This window comes from Numenius arquata, chromosome 9, assembly GCF_964106895.1.
Source record: "Numenius arquata chromosome 9, bNumArq3.hap1.1, whole genome shotgun sequence".
In the NCBI taxonomy this organism is placed as follows: domain Eukaryota; kingdom Metazoa; phylum Chordata; class Aves; order Charadriiformes; family Scolopacidae; genus Numenius; species Numenius arquata.
The window spans coordinates 42993340-43020249 of record NC_133584.1 but is presented as its reverse complement, the minus strand read 5'-3'; the positions used below and the strand labels follow the sequence as shown (position 1 = coordinate 43020249).

At 40.5% G+C, this 26910-nt stretch overlaps 1 protein-coding gene across 4 annotated transcripts; it reads right to left on the bottom strand.

Annotated features, from left to right (window-relative positions):
* Positions 1–2007: 2007 nt before the first annotated feature.
* Positions 2008–24690, bottom strand: COLEC11 (collectin subfamily member 11). 4 transcript variants are annotated; one of them, XM_074153405.1, is made up of 6 exons: positions 24541–24690; positions 18743–18814; positions 6863–6934; positions 6090–6143; positions 4794–4889; positions 2008–4618 (listed from the first exon to the last, which is right to left on the bottom strand). In XM_074153405.1, the coding sequence occupies exons 1-6, from the start codon at positions 24668–24670 to the stop codon at positions 4227–4229; spliced, it is 816 nt and encodes a 271-aa protein (XP_074009506.1). In that variant the 5' UTR covers positions 24671–24690; the 3' UTR covers positions 2008–4226. The 4 variants fall into 4 exon arrangements, with proteins under 4 accessions (XP_074009506.1, XP_074009508.1, XP_074009507.1 ...); XM_074153407.1 differs by lacking the exon at positions 6863–6934 and having other exon boundaries at positions 2014–4618; positions 24541–24670; XM_074153406.1 differs by lacking the exon at positions 18743–18814 and having other exon boundaries at positions 2014–4618; positions 24541–24670.
* Positions 24691–26910: the final 2220 nt, after the last annotated feature.

Genomic DNA, 26910 nt, shown 5'->3' with positions numbered 1-26910 from the left:
CCTAGAACAGGCAATGCACATCTGGGCCTGACATCAGTAATGCAACAACACAGCCTTAGCATCTAAAGGTGCGGAATATAGTTGAAAGAAATATGCATTTTATGTGAAGAAGTCACTCAAGAGGACGAATGGGTGACTACATAAAAAAAGAGCTGTTATTGTTGCCTTCTTAAAATGCACCAACATGCCCCTTAATTGAGAATAAAATGAATAAGGGCTATGGGGAAATATTTATGAGGAAAAAAATCATCCATCAAAAGTAAAGCACATGAGAATAGTCTGGGAAGCCTCAGTGCATGCTTGCCAGACAGACATGTTCCAAAGACTTCCACAGTGCCGCACAAAATGAGTAATGATATTGCAATGCAGGTTTTAATGCACATGGAAAATACCCCAAATAAAACTAACTTACCATTTGATTTTTTTTCCTGAAACAATAGCTCCAAATTTCACTGGGAGTAATTGAAATCTGGGGGGGGTTGACCCTGGCTGGGTGTCAGGTACCCACCAAAGCTGCTCTGTCACTCTCCTCCTCAGCTGAACAGGGCAGAGAAAATATAACGAAAGGCTTGTGGGTCGAGACAAGGACAGGGAGAGATCACTCAGCAATTACCATCACGGGCAAAACAGACTCAGCTTGGGGAAATTAGTTTAATTTATTACCAATCAACTCAGAGCAGGATAATGAGAAATAAAAACTAAATCTTAAAACACTTTCTCTCTTCCCCTCCCTTCCTCTTAGGCTCAAGTTCACTCCCAATTTCTCTACCTCCTCTCCCTGAGCAGTGCAGGGAGATGGAATGGGGGTTGTCGTCAGTTCATCACACGTTATCTCTGCTGCTCCTCCTCCTCAGGGGGAGGACTCCTCACACTCTTCCTCTGCTCCAGTGTGTGGTCCCTCACATGGGAAACAGTCCTCCATGAACTTCTCCAACGTGAGTCCTTCCCACAGGCTGCAGTTCTTCATGAACTGCTCCAGTGTGGGTTGCTTCCATGTGGTGCAGTCCTTCAGGAACAGACTGCTCCAGCATGGGTCCCCCACAGTGTCACAAGTCCTGCCAGCAAACCTGCTCCATCACGGGCTCTTCTCCATGGGTCCACAGGTCCTTCCAGGAGCCTGCTCCAGCACAGGCTTCCCATGGGGTCACAGCCTCCTTCAGACACATCCACTTGTTCCTGCATGGGGTCCTCCATGGGTTGCAGGTGGATATCTGCTCCACCATGGACCTCCATGGGCTGCAGGGGGACAACCTGCCTCACCACGGGCTGCAGGGGAATCTCTGTTACGGCTCCTTGAGTACCTCTTCCCTCTCCTTCTTCACTGTCCTTGGTGTCTGCAGAGCTGTTTCTTCTCACTCCTCTCTCTGGGTGCAGTTTTCTCTTGCACAGTTCTTTTTCCCCTTCTTAAATATGTTATCCCAGAGGTGCTACCACCATCACTGATGGTAGTTCATCAGTGCTCAGGGCTCAAGGGCTCAGCCTTGGCCAGCAGTGGGTCTGTCTTGGAGCTGGCTGGCATTGCCTCTGTCGAACATAGGGGAAGCTTCCAGAATCTTCTTACAGAAGCCGCCCTGTAGCTCCCCTGCTACCAAAACCTTGCCATGCAAACACAATACAAAATCTTACCATGCACATCAGCAAGCTTTGTGCAGGCTGAGTGCTGCATGCAACATTGATTTCTGCCTCCAGCAAGGGTCCACCTATGGGGGTCAGAAACTGCAGGGTGAAAGAAATTGTGAAGTGCTCATTCATTTCCAGTCCCTCCATCATTTCTTGCCCAGTTCCTCGCAGGGGGTAAATATCAGATACACAGTCTTTGCTCTTTGCTGGACAGCTGGAGACCTTACACACCAGCCTTGTTCCCCTTGACCAAATGGTGAAATAAGGACTGTTGCAGACAATGTACAGGGCTCTGACAGTACAATTAATTTCCTTTCTATCTTGTGTATCAAGAGCTACAAAAATACGTCCTGAAGAACACAGAACTGGAGGAAATATATGCTTTTTCCATTGCCTTTATTTTTCATCTTAAATTTTAATAGAAATTGAGACTGCTTAAATGCTCTACACATCAAGGCAATCTTTATAAATGTGGTGTGACTTCCAGATAAAATAACAGTTGAAAAAGCTTCCCACTTCCTCAAAAGGTCTCTTTTTGTGTTTCTGAGGAAACCAAACTTTACAACAGAGACTTTCAAAACCTGGGTGAAAAATAAACAGCAACTTTAGCACATACACAATGAGGGAGCAAACCTGTAACTCAGGTTTGGACTGTTTTAACATAGCTACAATGATTTGACAAAAGTATGTTGGAGAGTTAAACTAAGGGTTTCTTTAGCAGGCAGGAACGAATCATGATATTCAAAAGGTGCTATTCTATCCAAAAAAATTGCTCCCCTGGAATTGTTAGCTCCCTGAAAATTCTGTAAAGAGTCTTTGAATACTAGTGTAGAACCATATTCACATTATCTAATAGATTTATATATATAGTTGGAAGAACACCTAACATATAGGAATCATACCTACCTTTATTAGAAAGAAAGTAAAGCAATCAAAGTACCATTCATTTCTTAGAGTGATTGCTCTGGAGCTGGGCTGATATTCAAATACTATAGGAATTTGCTACTGATCTTCAAAATTAATAGCAAACATATATATAATGGATTCAAATTCACAGAGTAAATATAGCAAGCAAAATGGTTTGTTTTCTAAGGTATATAATAATAGTATCACATAAAATATTGTCAGGCTCTGTGGATATGAACAGAATTGTATGGTCATTGATTGTTCATATACCACGGCACTGCAGAGTTGATATGATTTGGTCTTGCCGTGCTGTAGGGAAACATCTGGGATGACATGCCCGATCCTCTGTGGATATCCTGTAGACCAATCTCCCCTAATGATCAGATATGTGTTTTGATTACAATGTTATACACAAAGGCTCATTTCTGCTTAAAAATCATCTTAAAACACTGTTCTGAAAATACACAGTCAGAGACTTTGCAGTCATCTTTCTATGCCTAGCAGCAAGATAAGATGTCATGCAACTGGCTCCTACGAAGATCCAAAGTAATTCACCATTTCTTTTGTGAAATTATGTTGTTGGGTTTTTTTAAATATACATCACATTTTTTATCACATGCAATTATAAATTGGGTACATAAATTATTTTTGCAAAATTACTTATTACTGCAATATACATAATCATAAAAATTTTGGAAACTTTTGCTGCTTTTCAGGAGGTCACCCCTGGAACCTGAGTAAACATGTAAGATGTTTTCCTACCAAAAAGAACTAGTAGCTAAACTGTTTTTATGAGATTTGTTGTCTATTTATGAAATCTGCCTTAAATTGTGGAGTACTGGTCTTTTGTTTCTTTTGTAACAAAATGCACCAAGATCATCTTATACAAAAGTGAAATATGTTTACTTTAAGAAATTATTGGGGCCTGAAATAGTTCATGCACTGAATCATTCTCAACTAAAGAATGCAGGAAACTAAAATCTTACTTTACCTTTAGCCAAGCACAAAACACGCATCTGGCTGGGATCCCTCTTTCAGGACTAAACTAAAAGAACTTTGTTCTCCCTCAGCACTAAAACTCAGTTTACTTAAGTGCCTCCTTGTCATACATCTGCGGAGAGTTTAATAAAGAAACATTACAAAATTGGTAGGACTCCTGCTTTGTTGGTTTGCTTTGGCTATTTTTCAAAAAAAGAGTTGTAATGCCTTCCACATCCAAAAAACTTGCAGTAATGCTTGTACTTATTAACTGGAGTATACAAAATATTTGCCTTGTTGCTGAAATATCCCTGCAGCACTACAAGCAATTAACATCTATAACTACAAATTTTGCTAAGATAAAAGAATATCAGGAATTGACTTCTTCAGAAATAATAATTCTAACAACTAGAAGCCAAATTCTGCCTTCCATTGCAGTCATGCAATTGCATTTGTTAACTGTTCTGAGGGCAGAATTTAGCCCCAAACCACATTTTTATCTAAATATATATATTTTTTCCTACAGAAAAAAACCAAGCTATGTCTTATCACTGCTCTTCCCTTCTGAAGGGTAAATACTGATATTTGAAATACCTAAATTGTATTTACAGCTGTACAACACCGATGCCACATACTTGCAAAATATCACTTGTACTCTATAAACATAGGGTAACTTATACAATCGGCTTAAAACCTTTTCTTAAAATAATGAATGAGCAGACTTAGACATTTTCCTTGTCAAATTCACACACAAAATACATGGTGATATGACACGCAACATCATTCCACCCTCCAGACGCCACCATCTCCACACAGTCCTCTTCGTCATAGGCGTTGTTGGGCTCCCCACTGCGCCATTTGTTGAAGGTCTGCATGGGTGATCGGTCAGAATAGACAAAATTTCCCTCTTTCTCTAGGTCGTTAATCCCAATGAAAACTCTAGTGAGCCCGGCTTGGTTGATGTACGAGGCAATCAGATTGTTGGCAGTCTCGTCCTTGGGCATGCTCAGCGTCCCTCCTCTTCCGTGGCAGTAGAGCTGGGCTTCCTTGTATCTCTTCTCTTCCTTCACCAGCAGATATATCTTATTATCCGTCTCACGCACACCAGCAACAGCTGCGGGGGAGGGCAGTGCTGAAAAGTGAGCACTCGCATTTCTATAAACCAACTTACTGTACACCCCAAAATAGCTTCACAAATCAGATGCAGGACGGTGATGCTCTCTACAAGCAATTCCACCAGTAAAATGAAGTAACGAGAAAGGAAAAATATTTATACAAAATTAACCTACCATTTTTTATGAATTTGAGTTCTGTTGTCAGATGGGCAACTTGGATATCCATTTCACCAATAGCCTTCCTTAGCTGGCTGCACTCACAGGGGATGCCTGTGAAATGATACACATACAACAAAATAAAAAAGCCTGGCAGCCCTGGAGAAGGACACTTGCCCTGCAAATAATGGTCAGAAACCCATAGCCTTTGCTACCCCACATCATCATATGGTTCTCACGGATGCCTGGGCCTATCCAGAACAGCTCAGTTCACTTCCCATGAAGCTTCAGCCCTGCATGATTGGTGTTAACCTAAACACTGACAGATATTCTCTGGAAAAAAAAAATACAGATTTTTTTTTTTACTAATATTTGTCAAAATTTCCCATTTTGAGTAAAATTGTTCTCTTCAGTCTTCTCCAAAGAGCACTTTTTCCACAGCAAAAATCAGCACAGCACACTGTTCGCCTGTTCCTCACAAGTAATATAACACAGCAGATTCAAAAGGCTAATGTTCCAATCATGTAATGCACATAATTACCTGCAAAATATAGTTCTGTACTTTTGAAAGTATAGAATTTATCGTACCTCTTCCAATAAAATAAGACAATAAAAAACCGTCTATTATCCCACATTGATATTAGTTCAACAAGGATAATCTGAATGAGAATACTAAAAGGATAATTGTTACATCCATGAGCTCAAATCTCCAAACGAGGATCAATTAGAGTTTCCAGTTCTGTTTGCAATTATTCAAATCTGTATTTGACTACTCAATTACTCAGCTTAGGTGTCTAGTTCAGTCTAAGCACAGGGTACTTACACTGCAGAACTGTGTTAGAGGACAAGGTATATGGTACTCTGGCTCAAGAATTAGAGTGACAAATGAAGTTCTCATGACAAAACTAATTGGTGCACCTTTAGTGCACCCTGCCAGGAAGGAACGAATTGGGCAAAATCTGAATCTGCTACTTTTGTAAGGCTCACACTTCTTATGCCAGGCTTTCACCTTTTTCTCTGGAATATCTGTATTCCTGGTAATCTCCTGCTCTACAACAATGATCCATAGAGGGGCAGAAGTTTCCAACCTGCTCCTTTGCGGCTGGAAGCCAGAGTGGGATATGCGGAGATGCCTCTTTGCACTGGTGATGAACGATGCAGACAGTTGCACTTCGAAAATGTTGAAAATATTACAGTGCCTATACAAATATTTAATTTTCCATTATTTCCCCCAGTATGTAAGACATGTATTTTTGGTGATGATGCATGCGTCTTGTAAAATCTTTCACATACACAAGGTGTGTCATGGATTACCTGGGTCACCATTAGGACCTGGTGGTCCTATGTCACCGTTATCTCCTTTTTCACCTAAAAATATGAAAAAGAATATAAATTTAATGCAGCTTTTCTGGTCAACAGTTCATTTGGAAATCATTTCTTTTTCTCTAGTAACATTCAAATGTGGAAAGTAGAAATATGCCCAAGCAAAAATAGATTTTTCTATCCTTGTCATTCCACAACAAAGGCCAGCCAATACCATGAAAGTTGAACTCAAAGAATGTGTACCAATATCCCTTTATTGACATTCATGAACTTCACAGAACCAATAGGTTCAGATGCTGTGGAGAGAAAAGGGCTGGATATGCTATGCTGGTGCCTAAATCTAGATTCATAATCTAGATGCTTAAGTAAACATTAGTCCTAATGACTTAATAGAAAGCCTATGGGGTAGGCAAAATTAGAATTCAAGTCTTCTGGCTCTTAAATGTCTGCCAAAACACAGTGCACCTTCCCATCTGCTTCTTAACTGTCCACACTCACACTTGTTTGACGGTGCACAAAGTTCTTTATTTAGGCTTAAACCAGGATTCTCACCCTGCTTTAAGGCTAAATATACAGCTGTGAGAGAGAAAGGTAACTGGCTGAGAGATCTCAGTCATCTGGCTGACAAGAGTGTGAGAAACTCTATTATGGTAAACTCTGAGGCTTGCTAAGTGCTTCTCAAGCCACTAACCTTTCCTCAAACATAAATGATCACAGATTTTTCATCTGAAACACTAACAGAGAAACAAATGAGTGAAGCTTACCTTTTGAACCAATTGGACCAATTTTTCCATGCCGTCCCATGCTGCCTTTCTGTCCTTTGTCCCCCATTTCTCCTATACATCACAGAAAGATGAAAGACACGAGGTAGCAATGTAGTCTGATTCATTCAGATGTTTGCAATATCAGTTTTTACAACGAGCAAAACCATGCTATAACCTATTCATTGAGCATTGCAGCTCACTCCTTGTGAGGAACTTATTTATAACAACATAGACAGTGATTTAATCTTTGCAAAGCAATTGACATTAACGAGGCACACAGGTGTAAATGAAAACGGATCTTGGCCGAGAGCCACTGGAAAAGCTTTTGCAAACTTCTCCCAGATGATCATGCCAGAACTATGTTCAAAATGAGGGGGGATTGCATTCAAACAGGGTTCAGTGGCTTAAAACTACCACAGAGTTGAGAAGACTTACAGGATTCAAGCACAACTGATAGTTTCATCTTATACAGTATCTTCACTGTAACTGAGGGCTAAATTTGGGTTTAATGGTTCATTTACACAATATAAACACTGTGGAAGCAGTCACATACTCATTCTTTGTGCTTGCATTTGAAGATTACATTAATGAAAAACGGAAATTAAGAGAAATCTTATATAGGCATATATACATATATATACAGACACATACACGTGATCATACAAGGTCTGACTCAAACCAGCAATGTTGAATCTTACTGATTTTAAAGACAGTTCCACAGAATACTTCAAAGTGCAGTTGTAGCAAAGGAGCTGCTAAAAAATAATTTTCCGAGGCTGTGTTTTTACAAATAAAAGGCATCTATCCACCTCCTAGGATCAATTGAAATTGTCAACAAATCTGCATGAACCAGCCACTGTCACCTACCTGTGTCCATGAGGCATACCCAGAAATCTAATGCAAGACAGCTTGATTCGCTTACTTTGTCTGACTTTGACCTCTTTTCTATTAGCCGTACTTTCCTGTCTGATGTAAAGTGAATATTAAAATGGCTCCAGGGGAAACAGAATTTGCGCCGGAACAGGCAGTTTCTTTGCCATCACTGTCTTCACAAACCATGCTGAAGCACTGTTAGTAATAAAATGTGTGCCACAGTCCAAGTATTGATGTCATTGATCTGAGCTCCTCCAGAGCTCAAATAATAAAACAGATACAACATGCTTGTTACATCATACATTTTTTCTGGATGGCATTTCTCAAACATTATGAAAATAATTATCTTAACAGTGGGAATCTGAGAGAAGAACTTTAGCCTGTAATAGCAAAGCCTTATTCAACCCCATATCTACAGTGCCCATCTACAAGATTAGGGGATCAGAAGTTGATATTAATAAGCATTAGGTACCTAATAGAATAAATACAACAGGTTTACATATAACTAAATTTTTTGGCTTAAACCACGCCATTTACAGTCAATAAACTCTACATAGTCTAAGCTTGTCAGATTATTATTTCTAAATGATATTTTGGTTCTAGCATGGGTTTAGAGAGGATTCCCTGATTTGTTTTAGGTAGACTTTCTGAGACCTATCAAATGAGACCTGTTTTTTGTTACACTCACTATGTAGTGAATGTGGGAGAGTTTGCCTGATGCTGCAGTTCCTACAGCCAGAGGAGCCTCAGGATATAACAGCACATCTCAGTGTACATTGGTAATACCCTTTCCTGGGTACAACACCCAAGTGAATCAATGCCATCAGATTTAGGCCTCTTTGTATCATGATTTCAAGGAGAAACGTGGTCTGGAGGCAGCACAGCTGTACAGCCACGTCATATGAGATAGGTTTCCACTGTACCACATAGTTTTAATGGAGAGTGGTTAATGGAGGGACTACAAGGATGAGAAGCCAAATGCCTTTGAAGGCTCCCATCCTGCAGAAACCCAAGGTCCAGACTGTTTTAGGAAATATCAATGCAGTTTTTTCAATGTTTGTTGAAAATATTGTTTCTTGGCTCAAAACAACATCTGTTATGCACTGTTCAGCTACAAGGGAGTAAGGAATCAATGTGACAAGTTAGGAGGAAAATCTACCAAAGGGACCCAGCAATTGAACTTGTGTAAGTTGTGACAGCTCAGGCCTGCTTGTGCTTCTATGACAACTGAAGATCTGTTAGCCTCTGTTACTGCAACTGAACAGACAGTCACATATTTCATCTATTGCTGGATAATTTTATGATGCATTTCACAATCACTTTTAACTTAAAAGTGTAATCAGTAACAAGTTTCAGAATATAAACTGATGACCACCAGGCTAAGAGATGTCCTCTGTATTACTACATGAAGTCTCAAGCAACTGCCACTTGATGCCATGAGGCAGGCAGAAATAATTTCCTCTGAACTGAGGGAATCTGAATGTGTATGACTTGTTGGTCTAATTAATTAGTGGCAAAACCTACAATCAATCATTTTCCTTTGTTTCCAATAAGGATCAAATTCAGTCACTACTGGACATGGACTCAAGTAGGAAATTTTACCAGAAGCCAAAAATATTTTTCTCTTATGCTACATATTCCTACTGGAAGAATGGATCCACTCAGGCAGCTGGAGATCTGCTTTCTGGAATACAGCTTCACTTTCAGAACAGATTCATGGCTTGCCTTAAAGATGCAATCCATTGGGCTATGTGGGTTGTAAAGGTATTGATGCTACCATTGGATATTTATCCAATACAGACAGTACATTGAAAGGGTATTTCCTTGAAAATCTCTAAAGTATCAGCTTGTAATGAGTTTATCAAGTGCTCTAAAAGTGACCTTTCTTCCTTTGGGTATTTATGAATTTGGATTATTGTAACAGATTGTCAGATATTTGAACGCTTTCTCTTTTCATACTGCTACACCTGAAATTAAATAAACACATCGATCTAATGCATAAATAAAATAAAATATATAACATCACTTCACTGCCTTTCTCATAAATACTGCCCAGAAAGTGAACTACATCTCAGCAATAGCCACTAAAAGCTACGTGATCTGGTCAGAAGTAAAAGTGTGTTATCTCAAACAATGAAGCCATACATTAAGTCTCCTGTGCTCATTAAAAGAACTGTTTGGATTTGGTTTTCTCTTACAGTGACTAACCCCTGCTTCTACTCCGGGGGCTTGATTATTCCGCTTCTTCTGCAGAATAAATCACAAGGTTTCAAGAGAAACCTGTCTGCCTTGAGGGTTTCAAAAGTTTTAAGTCCTTTTGTAAAGTCCTTTTTAGTGGTCTTGTGATTGCCAAAAATGCGGTCTAAAGAGTCTTAATGAAATCAGGAAGTGAGAGCTGGAAAGAAATGAGGACAATGAAAGAAATTAAGTCTCCATAGACCAAAAGTAGGAAATCTAACAGAAAGTTTGAATGGAGAATATGAAGCAAGTCATCTGTCATCTCTCAGATGAAGGTGCTATATGCTGGAACCAATTATAGAAAACTTAAAGGATTTTGGAAGGAACTGAAGAGAAGGAAACTCTAAGTGATCTTCTTGGTGGCCTTTTCAGGCCCACAAACAAGAGCAGAAATAAAACACCAGAGATGAATGCACAACCAGTGAAAAAACGAGGGCTTTGGCTCTGTGCAACACTATAAATGGGGGCCTTCATACAGTATGGCCAGTCTCTTCAGATGGGATTAATTGGAACAGACAAGAAGGTATAAAAATACTTAAAAAAAGAAAAAGGTCTTCAAAAGACAAATCCAGCAGAAACACAAATTCACCATGTCACAGACGAATTGAATCATGTAAAGGGGAAGAGAGCAGCAGTTTACTTCCCAAACTTCAGGATTTGAAGACAAATCAGATGGATAGAAATTTTTTGATTTCATATAGCGGACATCACGGACACCTACCTAACAACAAAAGTAGAAGTGTACCAAACCAGACCAAAGGCCTCTTGACTGTAGTGCCATCTTTGACATCAATCTGCAGAGGATACTTAGAAAAAGAACGTAAGGTACAGACCAAGCATACAGTGTCTTTCCCCCAGTGTACCTCCTTAACCTTGCAGCAGTCAGTATTCCCAACGCAAATATTTACCTTGACTTAAATGAGATACAAAGGATATAATGATGTTATGTTATGGTAGTAATCTACATTCAGGACACTTAACTTTTTAAAACTATTGGCAACTGGAAATCGGAAAATTCTGAATACACCAATAGACTGTGGTACTGCTTTATGGTAGATAATCCAAATTATCCACACCACTGAAGGTTGGTGATTGGCTAGGGAACAGTCATTACAACACAGTTACATTTTATATGAACTAAGAGTGGATAATCCCAGGTGGCATTTTATGTAGTTGGGGCAAATTAATTTCACCCAACATTAGCCACCTGAAAGTTAGGGGTTTAGTCTAAGCTATCTATCTAAGCTCCCTTGGTAGACAATGGAGAAATAAACCCCTCTCAGCAGTGATCCATACCACTCATGTTAGATAGGCATATTAATACAAACAAAGACAGTTTGACAAAGTGAAACTTTAAAACTTTGCATAACAAGCTGGAGAAATAAAAGAGGAAACTATTATCAATCCATATTGACTAGAAATCAGAAAGGCTAGAAAATTTGCAAGGGAAATCAAAGATAAAGAAGTAAGTAAGTAAAGAAGTAAGAAAAAAGCCAATCTAGGAAGCCAAACTAGGAAGAAAAGTTTAAAGGATTTTAAAGTACATTCAAAACAAAAGAAATTGAGATAGTATGGTCCATTCCTGAATGGAGGAGTTTATATTCAGATGCACACAAACATAAATCACTGCCCTTATGAAACACATATCTTGCCAGAATTATGTTAACAACATAATATCAAGTTTTTGAGACCAATGGTCCCTCTAGCCCATGGCTTTGATTCCCACAGTGGCAGCAGAAGGTGCCATACAGGGAGATCACACAATCCTAGCCACTGTCTGCAGTCCACTGCAGGTGGAGTTCCTGAATCAGTTCCCAGCAGTTTCAATGAGTGCCTCCTAGTTTGGCTACGATGGGATCTGGTGATTCTGTAACCTCCATCGTATCCTCCTCAGACTACTCTGTACAGATGCAAGAGTCTCAACTTGTCCAGTTTCTCCTTATGAGGTAGCTCTTCCATATTCTTCATGTTTCTGCTGCCTCTCTCTAAACTTTCATGTCCTTCTTGAGAGACAGAGGCCAGAATCACACTCATTGCTTGAGACAGCAAATGTCAGGCTTTTATACAGAGCAAAATCAGCTGCAAAAATGAGCTTCCATTTTTGTCCTTGGTATCTTTTCTGATGATGGGCAGTGTTTTGTTGGCTTTGGGCTGCTGCTAATGACTTCAGAGCAGTTCTTGAGTTTTAAGTGACAGTTCTGGTTTTTGGCATCATGTAAGTATGGATTAAATTATGCACCCCTAATGTCCCTAGGCAGTATATTTATTTACACTGAAGCCCATCTGCCATCTTTTTGTCCACTCAGTCTAGTATGGATTTTTTCAAAATCCTATTGAGTTCAGGTGGAACTGAAAGACAGTTTTGAACCAGATACTCACTTTGTGAATCCACAACTGTCAATGTCAGGACTTTTATATGGAATCCTGCCTGCAGCACTCCTTAGCGAGCAATAAATTCATGTAAAAGTTGACTCAGGAATGTAAAGGATTGATTGATTACATATTAATGAACAATCAGTAATACTAAAATATAAATTAAGATATTATTACCTCTCTTTAGAATTTGATTATACAAATGACTGAGCACTCTGGCTCCAATCCAATTAAATTAATGAGTCTTCTCTCCTACTTAAAAGGCTATGCCTGTACTAGTAAACTAAATGCCTGGGACTGTTCCCTGGCAGTGGGAACCAGGTGGCTGAGAATGGTACAATCCACGATATTAAATTGTCTTACTCTTCAAGCCAGGATAATCACTTGCAAGCTGCTCATTGTGTTAGCTCCCAAAACATCCCCAAGAATTGCCTGGGAAAGTGTTAGCTGGCAAAAGCCAACATCACTGTGCTAACACTGCAAAGGTAGAGACAGTTGAGTTCCAAACCTAAGATTAGAATGTGACTCTGCTTCACATACCATTATAATTAAGTATAAACGAAGTACAATTTATAGAGGCTGAAATTAAAATACTAAAATAACATATTTTCAAATGGTTATGGCTCTAAAAAAATCAAAATGTCTTGAAGAAGACATTTTTAATGTGCTATTCCTTTGATTATGCATTCCAACAGCAAATTCACCCTCTTCTCCTTATTTTGATTGCCATAAGCAGAACCCATGCTACTCCAGAATCCATGCTACGTGTATTGTTATTGAAATATCTGTCTGGACTTTGTATACAGGGAAGTTTTGTATAGACTGGATCATGACTCAGTTAAATAACTGAGGAAAGTTACATCTATGAACTGCACATCCCAAAACACGCGCTGCAGTACACGCTGCTTTCATCTGAATCAGCCACTGCACTTGATCCAGTGCTCTATGCTTTACGTAAGGCCTACACAGTTTTATATTCTGCTGACATGCTATTCATCATAATTGACCTATACAACTAATTAAAAGCAATGAGGAAAGTAAGTGGAATTTAACCTTAATCAGTGCCCAAAGACATCAGGATGTCTGATGTCACCCTGAAATATCAGGACACTCAGAACCAGATTTATTTCAGGTAAGCACCAGAACATTTTAATGTTTATCAGCTTCTGAACTACCAAAATGTGAAAATACAATGAAGAAAGGATATGACAAAAACATTTGCAGCCCTTTCTAATCTTAAGGTGTTCACTTCAGGTCAAATATACCATAAGAAAACCATTTAGCTTGTAAGTTATTTATTCAGTGGTTATTATATACCTAAGGAGTTCAAAGAAACTAAGCACATTTTCTTAGGATGAATTTGCTTGAGAAATGAAAAAAAAAAAAAAGACTACCATGATTCAGGTAATGTAGATTAACACCAGAAGTTGAAAACTCTACTAATGTTGCAGAAGAATTAGAGTTTCTCCTCATATAAACCATCACTTACTCCAGTTGCAGAAAAATATAATGAAATTCAGCAGTTTCCATCAACAGAAGGAGCCAAATAGTAGCCCAAGACAACAATTATCAAGCTTCAGTAGAAATACATGGGGTCAACCTAATCTTAACACAGTGACTGCAGTTTAATAGGCTACTGCACAGAAAGAGGGCTGCTGTAATCATCCACGTGTGCTCTTAGAAAGGGACAAAGGCAAAATAAGGCCACAATTTTATCCATTTTTCCTTACCCACTAAGCTATGTGTTATGCACCTGGATCACAGGTCTAAGCTTTACACCATCTGAGATTTTTAAAATACTCGGCCAGCACTTCAAAAGACATCAGTGGTCTATTGCCCATCAAGAGATCAAAAACAGAGCAAAAAAGCAAAGCCAATAGCAGGTCATGAGTGGATATTTGGTAATTTGTCCAGGAAAAAGTGATGAACGGGTTATTTCTGAGACCAAAACTGTGGACATGTTATCAACCTCCAGATGATGCTCAGTTCTTACCCCTCCATAAGATGAACAACCAAATATGAAAGCTAACCATCCTGGGCTGCATCAAAAGAAGCATGGCCAGCAGGTCAAGGGAGGTGATTCTGCTCCTCTGTTCTCGTGAAAACCCACCTAGAGTACTGCTTCCAGCTGTGGAGTCCTCAACACAGGAAGGACATGGACCTGTTGGAGTGGGTCCAGAAGAGTGCCACAAAGATAATCAGAGGGTTGGAGCACCTCTCCTGTGAAGACAGGCTGAGAAAGTTGGTGGTGTTCAGCCTGGAGAAGAGGGGGCTCCAGGGAGACCTTGTAACGGCCTTCCAGTACCTAAAGGGGGACTACTGGAGAGATGGGGAGGGACTCTTTATGAGGGAGTGTAGCTATAGGACAAGGGATAACAGTCTTAAACTGAAAGAGGGGAGATTTAGATTAGATATTAGGAAGAAATTCTTTACTGTGAGGGTGGTGAGATGCTGGAACGGGTTGCCCAGGGAAGTTGTGGATGCCCCATCCCTGGAGGTGTTCAAGGCCAGGCTGGATGAGGCTTTGAGCAACCTGGTGTAGTGGGAGGTGTCCCTGCCCATGGCAGAGGGGGTGGGACTCGATGATCTTTGAGGTCCCTTTCAACTCTAACTATTCTATGATTCTATGAAAAACATGTCGGTGTGTTGGATATTTCAGTGTTATTGGCTCACATGATTTTTCCCAAGAAAATTGTTATATTTTATTTTTGCCTCAAATTTCCAGCTTCTGGATAACAAATGGGAAAACCCTTGGACTGCTGGAAGAGAATATACAGTTGAGTCACTCTCATGCAGCTTGAGAGTCTAGAAAAGTATGCATGAGCTTAACTTCAGGTCTGGGTACTACAAAATGTCTGTGGAGGATAACGTGACTGAAAGGGCTTTCTGGGTCAAGGCTGGATATCCTTCTGTGTCCTTTCCATATGGTAGAAATCACATCTGTGAAGTTCGTTTGCTTATCCAGTGAACACTGTGACACTAGATATAGTATCATGATGAAATTTGGCACCATATAGTCCAAATTCATTTTAAGATAATTTATTTTTCTTTGAAGACACATTTGTGGAAAGAAGTAGATGAAGACAGCATTAATTAAAAGATTAGTTCATCAGAATTCATTTTGAACAGGAGCTTGTTTGTAGAAATTTCTTACTATGTTAAAATAAAACTGTTTACCAAATATTCCAAGAACATACACGTCAAGTCAAATCTGAATGCACAAATGAAAGTGGAAAAAATATGTTACTACAGAAGCAGTAAGAAATTTTGCCTGTGTCTAACCTGTAAGCACTGCCTGGAAAAATACTGATATAGTATGCATTAATATTCAATTTTCTTTCATCTCTTTTCTGTTTCAAGTATGTTTTCTTGTAGTGAATTTTCACTTCAGTATTTCTTTCAGTCTCCTCAGAATTTTGGACTTTTGGAGGCATATAAAACTGGGAAATTATCATTATTATTAGAGTTAATCAAGCATTCCTTATGAGAATGATTTTCCAAATAAATGCGATTTTGCAGTATAAAATATATAAATTAAATGTTATGTCATGGATTAGCCTGACTGAAAAAGAGTACTTCTACTTCTCAGGTGGCCCAAAAATTTTTGAATTGATCTGACAAAATGCCAAGCTAGGGAAACATGCAAGACAGCACGATGAGAGAGGCTCTCAAGCTCCTCATGAGAAAGAGTATGACCAGGTGCCCATCTCAAGCACTTGTATGAAAATGACCACAGCCTGAGAAACAAACAGAAGGAACTGAGAGTCCATTTAATGACATCAATCACCCAGGTATGATGGGACAGGCAGAACATCAGGAGTGCTGCAGTGGATGGGTATTGGCTCTTTAGGAAGGACAGGCAGGGAAGACAAGGCAAGGGTTTTGCTCTGCACAGTGGGCACCGTGAATGCATGGAGCTTTGCTTCATAACAGGCAAGGGGTGTGTTGCTCTCTGTGAGTCTGCAAGACACCCCATGCTGGCAGGAGTAGCTGGTGCACAGGCGAGAAGTCAGGAGGAGATTGACAAGCTGTGCGAATGTCTTGACAGGAATATCATGAGTTCAGCTAAACACTAAGGTACTCACCTGCCATGCATTGATGAAGGCTGGTCAATGGCTGACTAAAAAGTCCCTTTGCATAAAAGGACCCAGAGATTTTTAGGCCCTCATACAAGAGAAGCAAACGGGAGTCCAGCTGAGGAAGATGGTTTTATTTAGCCTAAAGCAGAGAAAGGCTGCCCTTATAGGCTGCCCAGGGAGGTGGTGGAGTCTCCTTCTCTGGAGACATTCAAAACCCACCTGGATATGTTCCTGTGGAACCTGCTCTAGGTGGACCTGCTTCGGCAGGGGGGTTGGACTAGGTGATCTCCAGAGATCCCTTCCAACCCCATGTGATTCTGTGATTCTGAGAGGTAAGGGGTGACGTAATTGTAGTCTATCTATAAGTGGTTTGTAGAGAACATGCAGCCCTCTTTTCTGAGACACACAACAAAAGGAGAAGAGGCAACAATCATGTTACAACAAGAAAAATTTCAGTTGGTCCTAAGGAAAAGATCTTTCACGATGATACCGGTGAACAGAATGATCAAAAACGAGGTGGAATCTCCAGCCTTGGAGATTTTCTAAAGTCTACTAGACAAGAGCCTGAGCAACCTGATCCAAATTTGAAGTCTGCCCTGATTTAAGCAGGAGATTGGACTAGATGAGCTCTTTATGACCTTTTAACCTAAATTATTCTGTGATACTTTAACTTCTCTTCATGCTGCATTACCTTGTGAAAGTTGAAATTTTAGTTTCCAATATTTTTTATAAGAGTCGTCCTTGAAGAGTACATCTCCATAAGGGAAATACACTGACTGAACACACTCACCCCTCATGGGAGTTATAAATTTTTCAATGCACTGTAGGGCGAAGAGCTCTAGCTATGGATTTTGGTCCCAGGGAAAACTGCAGGTATCAGACTCCTGTAATTGCCCTACAGAAATACATAATGGATCATGCATCATCAACAAGGATGTATAAATTACCCTGCAATTGCTTTGAAAGCTTGTAAATTCAGTTCAGTAAAAACTAACTAACTCCATAGTTCTGGTGACAGGAATGTCAAATGTTTAATTTCAATATTGAAATAAAAAGTTTTGACTACTCTTAATGTGAATTTTTCAGGATGTGCATCTCCTGTAAAATTTATGAAGGTCAAAATTCCTCCTTTCTTCAGGAGAAAAACAAATGTGAAAAAACAGAATTTCCTGCAAGCCAGAAATGCCATGTTTCTCTCAGCTGTATGACCGAATACAATTGAGCACCATTCCTTGCAAGAGGTCCAAATATTTTTGAACTACAATGCAAACATCGTTACCACCATCTTTCCATAAATATTTCTGAACTGTGATCCAAAAAATGTGGAATCACTCATGGCCATCTCTGCCTACTATGGCTTATTGCCTTCCCTCAATGGTTTTAGTTAAGGTAATGTGAGTGTTCACATTTACAAACAAAAGGAAAGAAGAAAACTGAGCCTCATTATTTTTTCCCTCTGATCTAATATGAGGCTTTCATTTGCAGAAGGCAAATTAGGAAGAAGACATTATTATAACTTTCTTCATAAAGACCTTTCTAAAAAAATCAAGACTTTTTTTTTTCCGAAATGGTTCTTTTTGACCAGAAATCAGTGGTGAGTCTACAAGTAAGTGCATACAGCTGTACTGGTTTTGGCTAGAATAGAGTTATAGTAGCTGATACGGTATTATGTTTTGGACTTGTGACCAAAACAGTGTTAGTAACGCAGGGATGCTTTAGTTACTGCTGAGCGGCGCTTATTCAGCGCCAAAGCCTTTTCTTTTCTATGTCTAACCCCACTCCACCAGCGAGTAGGCTGTGGGTGCACAAGAGGTTGGGAAGAGACACAGCCGGGACAGCTGACCCCAGCTGACCAAAGGGATATGCCATACCACACGATGTCATGCTCAGCAATAAAAGCTGGGGGAAGGAGGAGGAAGGGGAGACATTCAGAGTGATGGTGTTTGTCTTCCCAAGTAACTGTTACACGTGATGGAGCCCTGCTTTCCTGGGGATGGCACCTGCCTGTGATGGGAAGCAATGAATGAATTCCTTGTTTTGCTTTGCTTGCACAAAAGCTTTTGTTTTGCCTATTAAACTGTTTTTGTCTCAACCCACGAGTTTTCTCACTTTTACCCTTCTGATTCTCTCCCCCATCTCACCGGGAGGAGGGCGAGCAGCTGCACGGCACTGAGCTGCCTACCAGGTTTAAACCACAACGATGCTACAGGAAAGCACCCAAGGATGATTTAGTCACCCAGCAAAGGGAGAGAGGACCCCCATCATCACAGCATTTGGTCAGGAAGGACTTCCAAAACATCTTCTTTAACAAAGTTACCTTTTTCTCCTGGAGGCCCAACTCTGCCTGGACGACCCGGAGCACCTTTCTCCCCCTTTTCTCCAGCCTCCCCTGTTGATACAACAGCAAATAAAAAGAACAGTCATATTAAACCAGGACTATTTTCTGTTGGTGGCAGTGACAAGAGTGCCATTCTCCCCACTGAAAATAAAAACCGACTATAAGGGGGGGGAAATACAAGCAGATCCAATATGACTGAACAGCTTTACTTGGTGCACGGAGAAGAGAGTCTCCTACAACTGGCATAGACGCTGACGAAACCAAAGTAAATACGTTACTGAAGTCTCATAGATGGGTCTAGTTTTGTGGATGTTACTCATATCATCAACCTCCAAAAAGCCCAACAGCACAATTCACTTAAGTAGAAGCTTCAGAACTAGGCCCCAACTTAGCACAGAAACTTCTGGGTCTGTGTTCACCAAAGACTTCCTGAGTACCTCCTAAAGACATGCTTAAGTCTCAAGTGAAAATGGCTTAACTATAACCTCAAATTAAAAAAAACAAAAAACAAACAAACAAACAAAAAAACACAAAAAACAAACAAAAAAAAAAAAAAAAAAAAAAACAAAAAAAACCCCTAAGTTTATGTCATTTATGCAGTAAGGATGGATCAGGCCTATTGCAAGGCATTGCTGCATCTGTCATTTACAGGATAATTTTTCAGCATGAAAGAGTATCTCCTAATCCATATTCTCAGTAATATACTGTGCCTTTTAATTCCATGGTACAAACCACTGTGCATTGTACTTACATGCACATGGCTCATGGTGCATTATTATATTCAGCTTATATAAACATCAGTTTATGTAAATATTCGCCTCCCTTGTGCCTTTGATTGGAAATTTGGGGATGCTTAGCTTGTTTCGCCCCCTAAGATTGTAGTACTATTGTAGTTTGCCATTGGCATAAAATTGAAATCTCTTAAACAAACAGAAGTTTAAATAATGATTTACATAGCCACCTTTACAAAAAAAAGATTTTTATGAAGGAGAAGTTCTATGGCTTCCACAGAAAAGAACATGCCAGAATCTAAAAGCCACAGCTAGCACAACACACCTGCTGCCCCAGCGCTGTGTTTCTACAGAGAAGAGTGAACATTAACTGCTCTCCTGGAAACTGAAGGGAGCACCACAGCAGGAAAGTCAATGCTCATCATGCACACCTCAGGCTCTGCTCTCTCACATAGCTGGCGGCTGTGGTTCGGAAAAGGACCATAGACATGACATGTAAAAACAAGCCACAACATGGCCCGTTTCAATTACGCAGCCTCCAGCTCTCTCTCTCTCCCCTTATTGTAGAGATAGGTGGCTATGAGCTGAACTCAGCCCTCCATCTGTTATATTTTCCTTCTTCAGGCTGCCAGCAGGCTCCAGACGATCTTCCCTGCCTTCAGACATGCAAAAATAGGCCATTCTCTGACCTTAATGAGGACAAACTTCACATAATCCCCAGTGAATAATATTGTTAGTATGAAACAGGCTATTATTTGGCACATTTGGGAATGTCACTTTTTTTATTATCAGGTAACCAATAGGCTTTGTATGATTGCCTTTCCCCCCCTCAGGGCTGGTTATGAGTTCTTTGCTTCCCAAAGATAAATCCTGACAATGGCTTTTCCCTGCTCTCTGGAGGCTGAGAGCAGGCTATTACAGCCTATTGCTTTACACGTTCTTCAGAGTGAAAGCTGTGCATTAGGGATCAATAAAATAGATCACTCTTGCTTCAGGCCATTACACTTGCCTGCGTTTATTCCTATAATAAGATGACACTGCATTCCTTAGTGTGGGTATTCAAGAAACTTTCCCTGGGAGGAGATTACCCCATTACAGGGCCAGCTACAGGCCATTCTGCATTTTTTCTTATCAGCTGGTCTAAGCAACAAGACCTTGGCCAAGAGGGATCGACCAGTTGTCCAGTTCAGCTTTGTTGTGTTTAAGTCCCTATTTTTGCTGTATGTACCCTGAGGAAGCAAAGCCTGTGCAGGTGGCATGGGCAACAAAACAGTTTTCTGTCAAGGAATTTCAATCAATTTAATTTATCACCAGTTAACACTAACTTTTAACTTTTGATTCCTGAATTAGGGAAAAAAAAAGCAAATGAAATTAGAGAAAGACACCTCTGTACCCCCTTTTCTGGTTTCCAGCCCCTGTGCCACACATTACAGCTAGTCCCTTTGGAGCAGGACGTTGGGTACAGTGCATCGTGGCCCCTACCCTGTTGCTCTGCCGTGGCCTCCTCCACCAGCCACAGTCCCTTTGGAGTCGTACCTCCTGCTCAGTCTCCTTTCCATCCCTTACGAGGTGGCTCTTTGCTCCAGCCCTATTGTTAGAGAGAGTACCTTCTTCACAGCGCAATGCAGTGCTTTCCCACGCAGCTGAGACAGGGTGAGATGTGCCCCGCAGTGCTCCACACTCTTGTGATGCCTCACACCCCCAAAAGAAATTTAGCCCTGGTGACAAACAGCTGCAGCAGAATCACAGGTATCAGGCTCAGCCCTGACACTACTAGAAGCTTCTTTGCCCGTCATCTCTGAGAGAGATCTTTCATAACTCAGATGATATATCTTACCATTGCTGTCAATTTGCCTCCTTTTGTGAATTCTTTGGGACAGGAATTGTCTCCGATTACGTTTGCATCCTGCCTACCTTGAGCTGTAACATCTACTATAATGAAAATAGCACACCAGATATGGTGGTAACTTTCTTCCATTACTCATATTCCCTGTGTGAGTAGACACATCAAGTGTGGGTGTAAAAAAATTGGTTTTGTTTTATTTATGTAGCATCAACTTTTTTTATGTATTTTATGCCATTGAGACTATCAAGACAATTCCTGCTTTAGATTCTAGAAGGGAGACAAAATAAGTTGGCAAACAGAGAATTTCAGCTTTGAAGGATTGTTCCATGTTATCTTTTTTTTCTCCACAATAGTAGTAACTTCAATCTCATGTGCCTCTCAAAAGGAACCGGACTTTAGGAAGAATGTGAGTGAGCAATGTAGTGAGACTTCATCATCCATCCCTTCTTCACACACAACACACTTTTCCCATTATTAATATTGTTGGCTTTCTGAAACACGGATCAGTCTGCTGTCTGGATTCTTAGAGCCACGGTATTTTTCCCTTCTGCATTTCATCTTACTCCTTTATACTGTTGAGGTTATAAAAAAATAAATAAATAAAAAAATCAGTCCCGAAGACCTAAGCTGCTGACCTTAGACTCATTTGTGCCTTTTTCTATTCTTGGTGTCTTTACTGGCTTTATCTTCTGTTCTTCTATTTCCACCTCCATTCTCATCTCATCCCCTTTCCGATTCCCCCTTTTATTCTGTGGGGTCTAATTGGCTTTGTGTCTTTTTTTTTTTTTTTTTTCCTTCAGTTTCCAGTCTCTCCGCTTAGTCTCATTCTTTGTGCCCCTCTTTTCTCTTTATCTCTTCCTGTTCTAAAATTTCTCCATTGTGCTCCCCCACTTTTGGGTACTTTTCCGTGGTGTCTTTCTCCTTCACCACCCCATTTGGGCTCCACTTCCTGCACCACCTCTTAGGCTTAACCCTCTCCTCCTCCTTTTTCCCTTTCACACATCCCATGATCTCCCTTATTTCTTCCACTTCTTCCCTGGGCCTGTTTTTCCCAAATCCCAAACAGGCTCATGCCCAGCAGTGGTGCGGGGCTCTGCTCCTGCAGCATCGGAGATGTTGCTGGCAGCCCAGCAGAGGAGAAGATGGGGCAGGTCCTAAAAGCTGCAGGGAGCAAATCCCACTGCGTGGGAGCTGAAATTTGGGCACGCAGCCACATACATGCTCAGTTTAAAGGAAGCCTTGGCCACCGAAAAGGGTTGGAGTTGTGCCAGCGGGGGACAGCAGTATCTCATTACCAATTCTCTAAGCCAGTCCCCCTGACAGCGTAGCTGGAGCATTGATAGCTTTTTAGGGATTTCACATTAACTAGGGCTGTATCAGGCCATTTTGTGCTTCACTGAATTAGTACATCAATCTCTCTCACTTTTCAAGGCTTATATCTCATGAAGCAAAGTGAAATCATTAACACATGACGGTTTTCAGGCCTCTGTTGTTTCCTGGCTCACGATTGCCTTCTGACAAAGGGCCAGGGTCCTGCACTGTTTATACACATTTTTAAAAACTCTGCTGCATATAATAATAATAGAGGTCCTTTCATAAAAATGGTAAATCACAAGTGTTAATTTTGACTGATCACACAAATAAGGAAACTAAGGCAAAGAAGTTACAAAATTTATCAAAGCTTGTCAACTTGTTTGAAATGAAAAAATCATTTCAAAGCTTCTGTCCCCATTGCTGTGGGGTCTGACCTTTGACTGATCTGTGTAACTTTAGAAAACTTTTATTTAACTTGAGTGTGTTGTCCTCTGTGACTCACATCAACAGTGCTATCTTATGCTTATTTCACAACAAATGAGAACTAGAACATCTGCGGAAGGTGTAAATATTATTAAGACATCAAAGGCTACTTATTGAAGTAAAATTTTAAAAATATAGATTTTGGTTCAGTTCAGGCATCCAAAGCTGCATCTATAATAATAATAATAAACAAAACAGGAGAGCTTTTTCGGTCCTGAAGCCAACTGGCCAAGCACAACCCACATCCCTACAGCCCAATTCTCTTGCTTCCAGCACAGAGCAGCCACGTCCAGACTGGGCAATGTCTGGAGAGGACAGTTTACACCACAGCCAAACCTGTGGCCAGGCTGTGCTTGCAATTTAACTCTATAAACAACTGCAGGACAAAACCGAGCCTTGCCCTCACCAATCCATTAACCAGCACAGACAGTGCCTGCAGTCAATACTATGGCCCCCCAGGCAACTGGGTAAAGCCCATGTTCATGCTAGATAATGTTACTGGCATCAATATTGTTAAGTGAGTTTTGTGATACTACAATGCATAACTACCAGGAAAACTTGAAGTTCTTAAACTATGCAATTTTTTTTGGCATTAATGATAAACTGGTGGTTTTCGTGGGGGGGGTTGTCCTTAGTTAACAGGTATTTCCCCATGCTCACAGGTGTCACACTCCAAAAAAATACCATAGCCTCCATAATGAGAATTACTGTTATTGACTAAACAGAGCTAGGATTTCACACCATAATGAATGCTGTTGCTTTAAAATGCTAATTCTTCCCAGTTGTTGATTTCCTATCTAAAGTACTTTAACACATTTTTGCTATGAAAAGATCAGCAACTTATTATACCAATTTTTCTGGGCAATAGTCTGGGGGTATATTTTGTAAAAATGTTGCTTTTGTCAACAGAAACTATAGAAATGCCAAAAATCCAATCCATTTTTATTTCTTCTGAAAGGCACTTGAGCATTTAAAAACCAAGGGAAGACAAGCTGAAGACTAGAAAATACAAAATACTTCCCATTAGTACATCACAAAATGGCAATGAAAACCTCTCCAGATATAAAGTAGGGCCTGATTTTACAGTCTTTGGGTATGTGCACCACTCATGAGTATAAACACAGAGAAAGCAACCAGGCAGCATATCAGAGCACCAAGCACTACTGATCAGGAGCAAGTCCAGGAAACTTTGGCATGCATTCTCCAAACTTTTTTCATTTTAACAGACTTAAAGTTCATCTCATGAACCTTAAAACTCCATTTTAAGGAGGTTAAAATTGAACAAATAAGAGGACAACTGAAAGGCACCTTCTTTGTCTCTGTTAGAAACAGTCAGTGGTGCAAATAAGCCTGTTAGAAAGGAAGGATTAGTATTTGAATGATAGAGTAGACTTCCACATTACCTTTGAGGCCTGGAACAAGAATTTGAACAGAGCAGGACTCCTCTGCAATATGTTGAGTATATCCAGACCCTAGCAGTGACAGGAAGGCAAGGCTAATTAGAGTCACCAAGAAAACCAGATCTCTCTTCATAATGAGCACTTGCAGGTCACTGACTCCTAAACAAAAGAATGAATAAACAGTTATAAGAATTCAAAAGACTTTCAACAGTTTCTGAACATATGCAGTATCCTACTACAAATACAATATATTTTGGTGTGCCGTAACCCACACAGCATGAGGAGGACACGTGCCAGTTCTCCAAGCAGGTTGTATTTTCCACAGACACACATGAAACATGCAGCAGCACATTCAGCAGTTTGTTTTGGTGTTAGACCGGGTAAGATAAAGCTCAGGAGAAATTTATTTAAGAAATAGGAGAATAAGCAACACTAATAATAGGCAATTCTGTGTTCATGATTTCTTATTAGAGCCAGGGATCTGGAAAGGTGAAAGGAGAAAATGTAGTGCATGGGTTTGCACTGAAAGATGTTAGTACTAAGTTGCCACTTAGAAAGAGCGCGCACTGCTCTAAAGAGGCAATTCAGTGGACAATAAGATGAACCTAAAGGCCTGAAATTTCACTTCCCATCTATCTGAGCACCGAAATTGTGCCCAGCAAATTGTCTGATACAATAGCCCTCTTGTAACTCATTGAGGGTGGAAGGGAGATAGTATTTCACTATATCATCCAATGAAGTTACATCAGAGCCTTCAATAAATCCTGAAAAAGTTCACCTCTGAAACTACCCTTGTCTAAGCCTGCAAGTGAAATGGCTTGCCTAATATTAGGCTATGAAGAGATCTCTCAGAAAGCAACAGTACAGAAATGGAGTTTGTGTGAAAGGACCATGAAAAGATGGCATTTGGGGGGTCTGTAGAAATACCCTTTGACAAAAGTGTTATTAATGTACTTCTGATATGTTTTTCCAGTCCTTCCTTCACCAAAGCTCTGTACTACACAAACAAGCTGAAAGTCATACCGGGGTTTCAAGAGAAAGTACCTGTATATCACCTTTTACAGCCACAATACAGACATGTGCATTTTACACCTAGAGCAAGGAGACTGGGCTATATTACTCCCTGATTCTCTTCAAAAATAAGCCAAGCAGTATCAGGCACAGGTGGGGCCAGCACATGGGCCTGTGTGCCTCAACATGTTGGGGGGTCTAGGAGGGTCGGTCTGTTATTTTGGGGATGGCCTGAAGGCACAACTGCCCTTCAGCAGGGACAGGGTAATAAGGAGCTTCAGGGTGAGAATGAGCTCGTGAAGCAGATACCAAAACTTAAGGGATGGAGTAAGAGGAAGGCAGACTGCCCTCCCCACATGCAGCAAAATTCCATTTTGCCTGTGCTATTAAAAAGCCTTTCTCTAATTTTAAATTCCACCATCAACTCTGACACATTTAATAGATGTCTTAGAAGCAAGACTAAGTAGATGACTTTGGAGTTGAGGGAATAAATTATCCCTCTGTATTGCTGTCCAGTTTGTGCTTCTATTATCTTCTAGGAGATAAAATGCATAGACTGCATCAGGGGGGTCAGATGGGAACAGATTTTGTCTCCCTCCTCACGTGGGGAGGGCAAGGCATGAGTTACAGGAGAGGTTGCTCTGCCACACAACATCCTTACTACATCATCTGATGCTACATCACACTGCAGGGCAGGGGTGCTCACACCACTCCCCCAAGTTCTCACTGATCATCCAGATTTGGGGCACAGAACGGTGTATGCTGTGAGCCCCTTTTGACTCAAATCTCTTCCCCATCTTTCCTTCCAAAGGAGAGTGAGGTGCAGCAGGAGGACCACGACTGGAAGAGGTGGGATCTGTGCTTGGGCCTGGGAAGAGCTCCTGGGTCAAGGGATCTTGATACAGTCATAGTCTAATGGACTACTGCAGTGGGGTGGGAAACCCTAGGGAAAAATCAATGATGCTGGGTATTCCTCCCCTGGAAAAAGGGAGGAACAGGGACTATGTGGGGATTTTCACAGCTCCTGTAACAGGACAGGCATGAACTATTTCATAGACAAGCTTTGCCAACCCGCAAGAAGACCCAGAAGAGCATGGACCAAAAAAGGAAGTTTACATTAAGCTGTAACTTAATTTTATTTTCAAGGCCTCTGTATCAATTTCCTATTGCCTTTTAGTCAAGCTGATGGCAATAGAGACACATTTTGTACCCTCAACAACACTCCTGCCAGACTACGGAGTAATAATATCATTTACAAAGTCTCGTCCCATAACTTAGGTTGCAGATTCTGGAGGGACAACACTCAGTCATATAGAAGCTTACAATATTTTTTTCCCCTTTCAAGAGTGTTCAGTTCCCAAA